Source organism: Balaenoptera ricei, chromosome 16 (genome assembly GCF_028023285.1).
Source record: "Balaenoptera ricei isolate mBalRic1 chromosome 16, mBalRic1.hap2, whole genome shotgun sequence".
NCBI classification, from domain to species: Eukaryota; Metazoa; Chordata; class Mammalia; order Artiodactyla; family Balaenopteridae; genus Balaenoptera; species Balaenoptera ricei.
Window position 1 is genome coordinate 33,432,355 of NC_082654.1, and position 13,485 is coordinate 33,445,839.

Genomic DNA, 13,485 nt, shown 5'->3' on the forward strand with positions numbered 1-13,485 from the left:
ATGTTCCTAAACTACAGGAACTAGAAATTAAAAAAAGTTGAGGGTTCTACAGTGACAAGAAATGCCTTAAACATTGTAGGAGAAAAGATCCTGCCTTGAAGTTGATCACGTGGTCAGGTTCACGACCCAGCTCTGCTAGGCACCACTTAGGCAAGTGACTTCACCTCTCCGGGTACCACTTCTTCATTTGTACAGGGAGATGATGAGTTGGATGAGTTGACCTTAAGATCTCACTGACATTCTGAGATTCTTTCAACCCTGTTCCTTTCCTGCTGAGGTCTTCAACTTCTTATGATCATTTTTTCTGGGGTTTCTGTGAGTGTTTTGAATGGGTGTTCTGGCAGGAGTAGCTGAGATATTTGAGAAAAATTATTAGAGCACCCTTTGGGCTGCGTGAACCAAAGGACCATGAGATTGCCCCTTCTTTCTTTGATGTCGTTTTCACAGGGTTGGTGGCTGCCATAGGAACAGGGGCTGGAGGTTATTGTTTATAGAGTCTTTGTTTCAGCCAAATCAACAACAAAGCACAGTTCCCATGGGTTTTGGGATCTGGAAATCCCTTTTCCACATACAACCCTGTGCTGGATATTCTAATGCGGGACTCTGGATCAGGAATGGATTCCCAAGTCCTGGCAGATGGTCCCAGAAACAGTGCTCGCTGATCTGGTTTCCGTGAGTTTTATTAAACACCCTCACCCCCATCTTGTGCATTCAGTGGTTCTTTTCAAAATAGCAGTCATGTGGGGTAAGAAAACTTACTGGTACTGAGGTGCATAAATTTCAGTGTGAGGATTTCAATAGGACTTCACAGGTATTGTAAAAGAAATATTTGCATTTTTGTGCCTCTTTTCTCTTTGTAAGAGTGCTTACAAGCGGGGTCTGGAAAATTGGAAGTGGAAGAGCAATGATCTTAGGATGTAGATGATAAAATGATTAGGGAGGAGACAAGGGAGTAAGCAGAAAATTGGAAATAAAGATTTCATGAGAGGTGATGTTATGAGGTAAGAAATTTATCACTTGAAGGAATCCCAGGCAAAAGGAAAGGACGGTAAATGAAAGTTCAGAGGCTTGGTCTCTGAGGCTCAACCAAAGGTAGCATTCCTAAAAGTATTTTAGAAAGACTGACACCTGTAAGTAATATATACACCTACACACACACACACACACACACACACACACACACACACGGCCCCAAGTGAAGGCTGTTATAAAACAGAGTCATGTGAAATTTTATCTATTCAGGGATGATGTATCCCTTATAGTAGGATTTAAGGAAGGAATTTCAGCCAGATCTCAGTATGAAGAACAGGCATGCTTCTCTCAAACATCTGTTTGATTTTTCTTTACAAATACTGTGAATCCCGATTCCCTCTTTCCTATGGTCACTATCTCAGAACAAAATTTAGTCACTGTAAAGACTATACAGTATACATTTCTGTATGTTTTATTTTTTCCTATCCTATTTTCCTTTTTCCTTAATATCTTCAATTATTTATATTTATTCATATAAGCACCTACAAAATATTTTCCCTTTTCCTTAATATCCTCAATTATTTATATTTATTTTTGTAAGCATCTACAAAATCTTTAGTGGGAGGATGTAGATATATACATAGATACCTGTGTATAGAGAGAGGTAGATAGAGGTAGATATAGATTAAGGACTTAAGTGGCTATGAGATGCTTCTTTGTGCTTATTTGTAGATGGTCCTCTCTCTATACATAGAGTGGCACCAATGTCAGCAAAAACTAGTGAGAAAACTTTCAAATAATCTTTGACTTGAGATCAACTAAGAAGAACAATTGGTAGAAGCTACTTGTGAGATTTGAGCTTTAGGGACGAGGCATTGTGTTAAGGGCGGTAGTGGTTAATCTTCGAGCACCTGGGTCCTCTATGGGGGAATGAGCTAGGAAGCGAGGTTTGAAAAAAAGCCCAAAGACTTTGGAGAAACCTGGAATACAGGTTCACCTCCTTAATAATAGCATTCGGGATTCAGATACAAGGCGTTCATTTGTGTGTTCACAACTGATTCTAAGGATCCAGCACTACAATTCCAAAAAAATTATTTTCCAAAAACGCTGTCCTCCTTCCCAGTGTAGGCTCATACACACACACACAACCAGGAAAGGCTCTGCAAAACAAACAGCAATGTCTCACAAGGACTTGGAGACAACCGTAAGGTATGACACATGAGTACTCAACACAAATAAAACCTTTTGTGGCCAAGATGTCAAAGTCAGTAGATGTCATACTTTTGGATGGTGCTCAAGGCTTCCTCCAGCTGGGCCAGGCTCTGTCATTTCAGCTGGGCTTGACCATGAGTAAATGGCCTTGAAGAGATGCAATGCCTGCCCTAAGACCACTGATTTCTGAACTTCTCATCTGGTCGTGGGTTAAGCAAACATGTCTGGCTAGATTGCCATGCTTGTCAATAAATAGCAATTGAAACAACTGAGCAATTACAAAGCTGCAGATGCCACCTGAACGTGAGTTACCACCTGCCTTAGAATCATCAGAGGTTGGGGGGAGCTGCAACAGTGCTGATTTCTGGGTATGACTAACTCCAACCCTACTAACTCAGTATATTTGATTTAAAAATACGTTAATACTCACCCCTGTGCCCCACCTAGTGATGAATAAAACCCTTTTTAAAATTTTATTTTTTTAATTGAAGTGTAGTTGATTTATAAAGTATACTATGGATACTATTTACAAAGGATACTATATATCCTTTTTCATATTCTTTTCCATTATAGTTTATTACAAGATATTGAATATAGTTAGTTCCCTGTGTTACACAGTAGGACTTTGTTGTTTATCTATTTTGTATATAGTAGTTTATATCTGCTAACCCCAAACTCCTAATTTATCCCTCCCTCTGCCTTCCCTGTTTGGTAACCACAAATTTGCTTTTTATGTCTTTGAGTCTGTTTCTGCTTTGTAAATAAGTTCATTTGTAACATATTTTAGATTACACATATAAGTGATATCATATGATATTTGACTTTGTCTGACTTACTTCACTTGGTATGATAATCTCTAGTCCATCCATGTTGCTGCAAATGTCATTATTTCATTCTTTTTTGTGGCTGAGTAGTATTCCACTGTATATATGCACCACAACTTCTTTATCCATTCATCTGTCAATGGACACTTAGGTGCATGTATCTTTTCAAATAGAGTTTTCTCCAGATATATGCCCAAGGAGTGTGGGATTGCTGGATCACATGGTAACTCTATTTTTAGTTTTTCAAGGGACCTCCATATTATAATAAAAACCATTCTTATAGAAGCTATGAAATAAAGGATTATGGTTTTAATCCTGAAATTTAATTTGTTAAACTTTTAGAAATGGCAGGATAGCTCTAATTTTTAAAAAGGGGTAACAGATAGCAAGAAGTTAAATTATGAGCAGTAATTTTGGAACAGAGCAGCCAGATTAGACAGGTAAATCCTATTTCAGAATTGGTAAATTTTAAAGATAAAGAAGCACAGCTTACTGATAAAGGTGGTGAGTTTTTATTAGGTTTGATCTGAAACCAAACTGGAGTAGGAAAAAGAAGAAATGAGCATCCCAATTCTTAAAATGTAAAACTTACTGCCATCGGGCTTTATCCTTCAAGGAATTTTTCCTAGAGCTGTTCCCTTCACTGGAGCTGTCCTCCTCCTCTGTCTCCAGACTTCGACTGCAGCTCCTGATGATCTGAAAGATGCTGTTGACGGTGGACTCCTTCTCTGAATTCTTTAAGCCATTCTGTCCCACTCGTTGTAAGAAATTATCTTGTCCACTGTAATCGGCTACAAACTACAGAAAAATATATTGAGGATTTGTGATTGCAACTTCACATACTACATCTAAATAACCTACTTAGCTAGGGAAACGAAATCTTAACAGTCATAAATAATGGCATTTGTGCCTATTTTATTGGGGGAAAGAAAACCTCCAGGAAAAACATTTTTTTCCTTTCACCGCATGAAATACTAAACTCACTCTTGTTTCCACTAAGACAACTTTAGCCCCTCTAGGAATCAACACTCCACTTTGAATTTACAACATAAAAAGCAATATTATTTCAAGGTTCCCTAGGGAGAAGATTAGCCACTTTACAGAGGAAGGACAGGGTTATTTTATCCTTGTAGTGAAAATTGAGAAAAACCATGACAAAAGTGTATTATTCTATGGAACTGGATAAAATTACTGGGGCCCAAGAAAATGGTGGAGAAAGGGGGACATTTTGCTTTATTTCCCATATATCTTATGGTAACACAGAGGCTTCCTGGTGGTTTATAAGCTCTTATTGTCTGTATTTGTGATCAGGAAGTTTCTCCCATCAGAAGTCAGAGTGAGACAGGCTGGGACCTGGGACCCTTTGCTGGGACCTGGGACCCTTTGCTGGTGCTTGCACCTGGACACACCTCTCCTCTAGAAACAAAATACAAAGAAACTGTACGGGACTAAAAATAACTGTGTGCATGCACAGTTGGGGCAAATTCTAGACCCAAAAGATACAAAGAGACCAAAAAAACCCAATTGCCACTTTTGAAGAGTGGGGAGCAAAAGCAGGGTACTGAGCATGCCCCGTGCACACAGCACCACCAGAGGGGTTGGCAAAACACCTAAGCTACCCCTCTGGCCCGACCCCTGGACACATGCCTACCCTCACCCCATATAAGGAACAAGCTCTCCCCATCCCCACTCAGGGAGCAAGCAAGCAGGGGAACCTATCGTTTGTTCTCACTCCCCCTTGCTGCAGCAGGGGCCCCAATAAAGCCTTGCCTGAATTTCTTGTCTGGCCTCTAGTCAATTTCTATTGATTGGGGAAGGCCAAGAACCCTGGTTGGTAACAAGAGGGGCAGCTAGGCCATGAGATAGGGTGTTCCTGCCTTCTGAGACATGACGGAGGTGGTGTGGGTGCAGCTCGGGGGGGCTTGCTTTAAGCTTTCTCCTCCATTTCTTGCACTTTACCCCCCCTCATAAGACAGGGAGATGCAAGCCAGTAGTGCTGCCGGCACCTGTCAGAGGTTCTAAGTCTCCCTGATACCAGGTGATGCTTTTGTTCCCAGGTGACCTGGAAGAGGCTGCAGTTTTAGGAGATTTTTCCCACTGCCACTGAGAAGGGCTGTGTGTGAGTGTGAGTGTGTGTGTGTAAGGTCAGCAGTGGGTGCTGTCACCATGGTGAGAATGACTCTAGATTTCGGTGTGGGACTTCCAGGTATGGGACTCCTCAAAATTCTCTGTAAAGGTATGGGACTCCTCAAAATTCTCTGTAAAGTTCCCCCCTTTTAGTCCCTTCTTTCATTTCTAAACACTATATAAGAGATTTCCAAATCTTCTTCCGTTTCTCAATGCCCCTTCTCTCCAATGCCCAATGCTCTGAGTCCAAGCTCTGTGGTCTTCTCCACGCTGGGGGTCAGGAATGAGAAGCAATGGGCCAGGGGGAATGGAGGCAGTGCGATCAGGAGCCCGGAGCTCGTCCTTAGAAGACGTACCAGATTCCCACAGAGGAGGAAAGGAAGGCAGTGTTGACTTCCCTTCAGTCTTTCTTCCACTGATCCAAAAATGTTACCACTCTCGCTTGACTTCTCGTATCCCCTGCACCCAGATGTTCCCACCCAATAAGAGAGAAGAAAACCCCATCAACCTTAAAAAAAAAATCAGGAAACAATACCCACTTGCACTTGTACTTTCACATTGCCCCATTAAAGCTAACTTAATGTTAAGCCCCAACAGTGTTAGTTGGCATTCTTTTCTCTGGAATGTTCAAGGACCTAACTGTTACCCAACACAACAGTGACAACTGATAACCCTGGGCTCAGAAAGGTCTCTCTTCTGGCTTTAGTGAGTGACAAGCCAGGTGGCAACAACGATTCTCCAGACCATGAGGATTTTGAAAGGCCTCACCTCTAGAGTTTCTTCTTGGGAATTGTACCTCGGGCAAAGCTTCATGAGGCCGGAGGCTCCGTCAAGCACCTCACAGAGCTCCTTCAGAAACACCCCGCAGAACGGAACCACCTTACAGCCGGGGATGTGCAGCGCCCGAGTCACCACCTTCCTGTACTCGCAGGAAGATTCATGCTGGGCCATGGCGTCCTTCAGGCTCCTCATCGTCTCCAGGTCAGACTGGTCCATAAACTGCCACATTTTTAAAACTTTTCTTGACCTGTTACAAGTCAATGACATTTTTTTTTTAGACTGAAGGAGAAATAATATAATTTACAGTAAATAGCCTAAATTCCATTTTTTTTCATGTTTTCTTTCTGTTTTAATATTTATTTAGGATTCCCCAAATGATGTGAATATTACTTTAATAAATTGAAACAGAAAATTAAATAGGACAGATACATACAAAAATACATGTGGGGACTTCCCTGGTGGTGCAGTGGTTAAGAATCTGCCTGCTAATGCAGGGGACACGGGTTCAATCCCTGGTCCGGGAAGATCCCACATGCCACGAAGCAACTAAGCCTGTGTGCCACAACTACTGAGCCCACGTGCTGCAACTACTGAAGCCCACGTGCTCTAGGGCCCGCGTGCTGCATCTACTGAGGCTGCGTGCTGCAACTACTAATGCCCACGCGCCTGCAGCCTGTGCTCCACAACAAGAGAAGCCATTGCAATGAGAAGCCTGCACACCTCAACGAAGAGTGGCCCCCTCTCGCCACAACTAGAGAAAGCCAGCATGCAGCAACGAAGACCCAATGCATCCAAAAAACAAACACACACGTGTGGGAGGAGTTAATTTCGGAAGGTGGGCACTGAACTTAAGTTTGAGTTTTTCTGATTTCCCAAAAGAGAAACTTCCTGCGTAATATGGTTTCTACAAGTATTTATGGAGGATCGCCCACAGAAAATGTGTTCCATCCACTCCTCTTGATCTTTTAAATGTTATTGGATTAGGCCAGTCCCGCAGTGATACCCACGAAGCCTGTTTTGACCTCTTCTGTTGAATTGCTTCTACTGAATCCAGCTTTGACATTAAGTCACTGGCCTGTCTTGAGGGACATTATCTTAAAGTATTTGTGCAGAACAGGACGTTAAATGAGATTTTTCCTATTTTGAAATTGCTGCTGAGAACAACAGCTGACATTGAACCCCACCTTCTAAAGAGAGGCAGCGGGTTGGCACCAGGAGACCCAAACTGCTCTGCCCTCGGAGGTCTCCCACCCTCCAACAGCAGAGGAACTGCGTCTGAGCAGCCACGTAGGGAATGCTTCTTTGGAGAGGGCTGTCAGGGCACCGTATGTGAGAAGGAGGAAATCACCCAAGTGCAGGGGCTTCAAGGGAACTCCATGGAGAGGCTGATCCGTGTCCCGGCAGGTTGTTGGTCAGAGACTGACTGGTGTGTGACTTGCCTGGGGAAGTCTAACGATGAGACGCTGCCTTGAGCTGCCTGATGGCAACATGAGGGAGAAGGTTCCAGCGGGCGTGGCTCGCATTTGCAGAGTCTGGGCGGGCAAAGTGCTGGGTGTTTCTGTGAGTCAGGAATGGACTCTGAGAGTCAGTGGGGCCTGAGTTATCTTGAAAGGCCTGTCGGTGAGGTGACCTTAGTGGAAAGAGTCTGTGAGGGTAGGACTTCCAGAACTAGACACTGTAGGGGGGGAGGACTGAGTAGTCAGCCAGGCCAGAGGTGCACTGCCCCTTACCAGGTAACGGTGCAGGGAGGTCGTTATGGGACAGTGGGTGAAGTTAAGGCAGGTAACTAGGAAGTAACCGTGAAACCACCCCTCACGGCTCTCAGTGGGGGCTCCAAGGCCAGATCACAATTGCCCCAGTCAAGTAAGACGGGCTTCCTTTACCCCCCCCACTCTTCTCCTCGCCTCTCCTGCCCATTTTTTCTGCAGGGACCCTGAGTTGGAGGGAGAGGGAAAGAAAAGATAAACCATATCTTCCCACACTACTGCAGCTTTCTGAGACTGGTTGGGCTGCAAAATTGGGGAAAGAGTGAAGCTTTAAATGAGAAGTTGAAGTTTTGATTTATATCAGACTGGATTAAAAGATCATTATGTAATATCTAAGATATCCAAAAGACATAAAGAGGCACAACATGACAAACACCCACACATCAACCTCTCAGTTTAAAAAAATAAAGCATTAATAATATGATTGAGGCCCCAGTGGATTCCTCCACGAGCCCATCCTCCTCCCTCTCTCACCACAGGGGACCACAACTGCGACTTTAGTGCTCTCCTTCCCTTACAATTCCTGATACTTTCCCAACACAGGCAGATATCGCTAAGCAGTTTGTAGATTTGTTTTGTGCATTTTTAAACTTCATACAAATGGTGTCACGCTGTAGGTACTCTTAGGCAGCCTGCTTTTGTGGCATTGCCGTACGATTCTCAGGTTCATTCATGCTCATGGCTGTAGGTGAATGAGACTGCTTATTAACCACAGGAGTGACCAGGAAAGACACAGCATCCCCAAAGACACGACCCAGAGTCGGGGGAAGGAGAGCCAACTGTCAGGTTTGAAAGACAGTGAGGTCAGAAAAATAAAATTGTCTCCAGATTTCACCCCACTAAGTTCAGCTTGTTCTACAACCAGTTCCCTATAAGGTGGTGAGAATCCTTTTGGGGCCATGGAGTAGAGGTTTAAATAAATGAAGTGAATACATGAATGAGACTTGGTTCTCATTATTTAATCATCCTTCTTTCCGTGAGTAATGGAGCCGTCTTAGTACTTTGGGGGGCAAAAGACAAACCTCAGTAAAGATCAATGATTTTTTGTTAGATTGAGAATTGACACTTTTAAAAAACCTTTATTTCTTTTTATGATTATAAAGGTAGTAGACGCCCATCATAGACGACCTGGAAAATACCAAAAATATAGAAAATCCACCCATAGTTCTTCCACCCACAGACAACATTAGGTATATTTCCTTCCAGTATTTATCCTATTTGTGTCTCTCTGGTCTAAACATTTTATAAATTTTGTTGTATAAATATTGCTTAGGTTATTAAGTATAGACTGCTTTGTTCCCATGTAGTTTTACATATTTCATGTTACTTGCTTTCCACTGATACTAAAAATTTTTTATAAACATAATTTTTGGTGGCTAAATAATATTCCACTGTATGGCTGCATCATGTTATTTCCTTCATTTTTCTATTGTTGTTCATTTGGGTTATTTTATTTTATTATTTTAAAATTGAGGTGTAGTTGACACGGGTTATTTTATATTGACATTAAAATTGAGTAAATCTTGTTATATGTAAATCTTTGTACTTCTGTATCCTGTAAACAGCTGAGAATTTAGTTTGAGGAAGCAAAATGTACAAAGTATATAGAAAAGCAGTCACTTAACAGTAAGCGCCCCCTTCTCATCTAATCGTTTTAAAAATAAAAAACTTTCAGTTATCTTGGTGTAGTTCAATTACCTGTAATCTAAATATTTTCAAACCTGAAAGTACACACATGAGCTCTTCCTCCACGATCATTCCATCATAAGGACATCTAGCAACTTACCTCCTGTATATATTGTTCCAGCCAAAGAGCTATTAAACTTGGTACTTTTATCTATCTATTTGTAAAGATCAGTTCAGTTTTAAGCCAAATATAGGAGCATGAAACTAGTTAGCAGTGGGTCTGGGGTGCCCAGGAATCAGTGGTGAGGTTCAGCTGGTTTGAGGTTATTCCTCATCTAAGAAAGAGTTACCTGACTATATGGACTTCTTGGATTTTGAATTCAAACTAAGTTGGGTCTAAAAGTCCCATTCACCCAAGGCCTCCATGGGTCATTCTGAGGCCATTCTTGTATCAAGAGAGTCTCTAATACAGCGGTCCCCAACTTTTTTGGCACCAGAAACCAGTTTCGTGGAAGACAATTTTTCCATGGACCAGGGGTTGGGGGGGATGGTTTCGGGATGATTCACGCGCATTACATTTATTCTGCACTTTATTTCTATTATTATTACTCTGTAATATATAATGAAATAATTATACAACTCACCATAATGCAGAATCAGTGGGAGCCCTGAGCTTGTTTTCCTGCAACTAGATGGTCCCATCTGGAGGTAATGGGAGACAGTGACACCTAAAGTGTGTTGCTTATGTCCAGTCTACTCCGTAAGATGCAGTTTAATTGTCACTTGCCACTCACTGATGGAGTTTTGCTATGAGTCTGCAAGCAATTGACTTATTATAGTCTCTGTGTAGTCAAACCTCTCTGCTAATGATAATCTGTATTTGCAGCCACTCCCCAGTGCTAGCGTCACCGCCTCAGCTCCACCTCAAATCATCAGGCATTAGATTCTCATAAGGAGTGCACAACCTAGATCCCTCGCACGTGCAGTTCACAGTAGGGTTCGAGCTCCTATGAGAATCTAACGCCGCCACTGATCTCACAGGAGGTGGAGCTCAGGTGGTAATGCGAGCGATGGGGAGCGGCTGTAAATACAGATGAAGCTTTGCTCACTCACCCGCCACTCACCTCCTGCTGTGTGGCCCGGTTCCTAACAGGTCATGGACCACTACCGGTTGGAGACCCCTGCTCTAATACACGGTATGTGGCAGCCAACCTCCAAAGGTCCACACGTCCTGCTGCAGTGCGGTCCCCACACATAATGAATCAGTGCTGGTCCTATGTGACCAGTCCAATATGGCAGAAGTGACAGTGTATTACTCCTGAGGCCAGGACATAAAAGGTACTGCAGCTTCTGCTTTGCTCTTTTGGATCGTTCACTGTGGAGGGAGCCAGCTGCCAAGCTGTGAGGACAGTGACATCCAGAAGAGAAGACGTGAAGTGCCCAGACAACAGTCTGCACCAGTTTGCCAGTCAAATACAGAGGATAAGCACCATTAAAACAGAACTATTTTATCATAATATGATCATTCTTTTTTTTTTTTTTAAGAAAAGTAACACAAGTTCTTTGTAGAAAATTTATCACAAAGAGAACCAAATCATCTGGATAAAGCCTCTTATTCTCCCAGTATTTTTCCTATTTTTCCTTCTTTCGAGCTATGCTTGGTGCATTTGTATGACCATTTTAAATGCCAATGACATGATCATTTGAGTTTATTCTTAGTTGAGAAAGTTCAAAAGGACAAAAAAATTTCCAACTCAGAATTTTCCCCTCCACCCCCAACCCTGAATCCCTATGTAGGGCCTGGAGAATCAAAGAAAAACCTTGAAGTGTTATGAAGCAAGATCTATTTATAGATCTATCTATAGATTTATAGAACCCTCAATGGGAAGGTGAATCTCAGACAGCAACAACAGCAATCACAGGTCCTCTTTCTGGAGCCTTACTACATGCCAGACACACATACTCAACACTTTACATTATCACATTAAATCCTATGTAAAGGGGTAGGTGCTTTTCATTATTGTCTCCATTTACAGATGAAGAAACTGAGGCTCAGTGAAGTCAAGTAACTTGCCCAGATCACACAGCTATTCAGGGTGGGGAGCCAGGATTTGATTCTCTGCTATTCTCATTCGACCATTCATACTCTTCTCCTTCACACCACACTTTCACCTGCAAGAGTGAGGAGCAGCTACTTTGTGCAAGGTAACCGAAGCTGAAACGGAATAAGGCGGGAGGCTTTATTGGCAGAATGGTGATCTTATTATTAGCTTGATGGAGAAGGCGTAAGAGCAGGATATCACAGAGGTTAAGGGCACGGACTCTGAACTCAAGGTGGCCTGCAGTCACATCCCGGCCATGCCAGGTGACCTTGGGCGAATGACTTAACTTCTTCTTGCCTTAGTTAGAAGTTTCTTCTTTTGTATGGTGTGGGAATAATAATAGTATCTACCTCAAAAACTGTTCTGAGAATTAAAAGATTTAATGCATGGAACATGCTTAGTCCAATGCTTGACACATAGTAAGTGTTCAATAAAAATGAGAGCTAACATTATTCAATGCTTATTATCAGTGGTAGCCACTGTTATTGCTAAGGGCAGTCAGTAGTTGGGAGCTTATAGTGCTGGGGTAATTCGTAAGGCAGAGCTGGGAAGAGATAGGTAACAGTGGGGCTTACAGGGCAGGCAGGGGAAGAGACAGGTCAGTGATGGGGTTGATGGAGTTATGCAATCAGATACTTAGCTTGGCCAAGAGCATGGGATCAGAGCAGACCCAGAGAATTAGGATCGTGACTTCTGAATTCTGCAGCATCTTTGAGGGACACGGATTGTGGTGCTAGCAGAGGTTATTTCCCCCAAATAATCACTACTAATTGCCTGGTTTGGGTAAATATGGTTACCCAGACAATTAATTCAGTGCCATTCAGCTGGTAAGAGGAAACCCCCCAGAAAACCATATTCCCCACCGCCCATACCTGAGGCCGGCCAAGAACTCCATGACGGCGTTGTAGTTGCCCATGTTCCAGCAGCATTTGGCCACGTGCACCAAATACGAGAAGACTTCCCGCTTCTCCTCCATGGAGCCCGCCGTGAGGATCAGCCACGTCACCCAGGAGCTCACCTGCAGAATGCAGAGAGGGGCGTCCACTGAAACCATGCGCTGGAAGCTTGATACATACTTTTTCATAAGAAAAATGTTTTTTTAAAAAAAGTCAGTTTAGTATTAGGAAATGAAGGACCCAGCCAAGAGACTGAATTGAGGCTCTAGCTCCATCACTGCTTTGCAATGGAATTAACCTCTCTGTATTCTTCATCTTCATCTTTAAAATGAGGCTGAAAGGTAATTTATACAATCCCTTTTCAGCTATAAAATTCCATGAGACCATAAGAAAACAAGGCCTAAGGATAACTATGATTTAAATGTATTTGACTGAAAGAGCAAGAATAAATGCAATCAATGCACTTAGCCCATAAATGAAAGTCCATTTGTCAAATAGTAAAATGCGTAATATTAAATGAAAAAATGCAAAAAAATTTTTGTGAACTATCTTTTACAAAAGCATTATCTACTATGCTCCTCAAATGACTAAATAATAGAAGCAATATAGCACTTCATATATGTTGACTCATGTATCTCTCACAACAATCCTAAGAGTCAGGAACTATAACTGTGCTCATTTTATAGATGACGAATGAGGGACAGAGGGCCTAAGAGACTTGCTCAAGGTCCTCAACCAATAGGTGGCAAAGCCTGAATTTGAACCGAGGTGTGTGGCCCAGAGGTGTCCCTATTAACCACTCAGTAAATGCCTAATGTATATACTGTTCTCCTGCTCTAGGCTTAAATTTAGTCTAATGTGATTTGTCTTTTCTACTACACAGACTGGAGTATAGTATTTAATAATAATCTACTACTAAATTCCCCCCTTTATGGTATGCAGCCTCAAAATCCTTTGCTTAATCTCTAAGATTATTTTGCTGCTACCTGTACTTTGGTGCTTGGACACTAGTGTTCACTTACGTTACTTTCTCCATCCTGGCTAAGGTCTGGGCTGGTAAGTTCAGTTGTTAATAGATCAAAGCCTTGGTCTTGACCCCACATGGCCCATTAGTTGTACTTGGTTTAGCAACAGTGCTGAAACCTGGGGAGCAACTCATTTCCCTGGCTTGAGCGGGAGT

At 42.4% G+C, this 13,485-nt stretch overlaps 1 protein-coding gene across 6 annotated transcripts in view; it reads right to left on the reverse strand.

The window, feature by feature from the left end:
* Positions 1-13,485, reverse strand: part of PLCE1 (phospholipase C epsilon 1) — a 315,814-nt gene that overhangs the window by 75,833 nt on the left and 226,496 nt on the right. For all 6 annotated transcript variants that reach the window (XR_009498041.1, XM_059900486.1, XM_059900488.1 and 3 more), the window contains 3 exons: positions 12,282-12,427; positions 5,904-6,162; positions 3,601-3,806 (listed from right to left, as the gene is read on the reverse strand). Coding sequence is in view for 5 of the 6 variants with exons in the window: in XM_059900486.1 (XP_059756469.1) it covers positions 3,601-3,806; positions 5,904-6,162; positions 12,282-12,427 (611 nt within the window). In the remaining variant the exon portion in view is untranslated. The remainder of the gene's footprint in view (positions 1-3,600; positions 3,807-5,903; positions 6,163-12,281; positions 12,428-13,485) is intronic.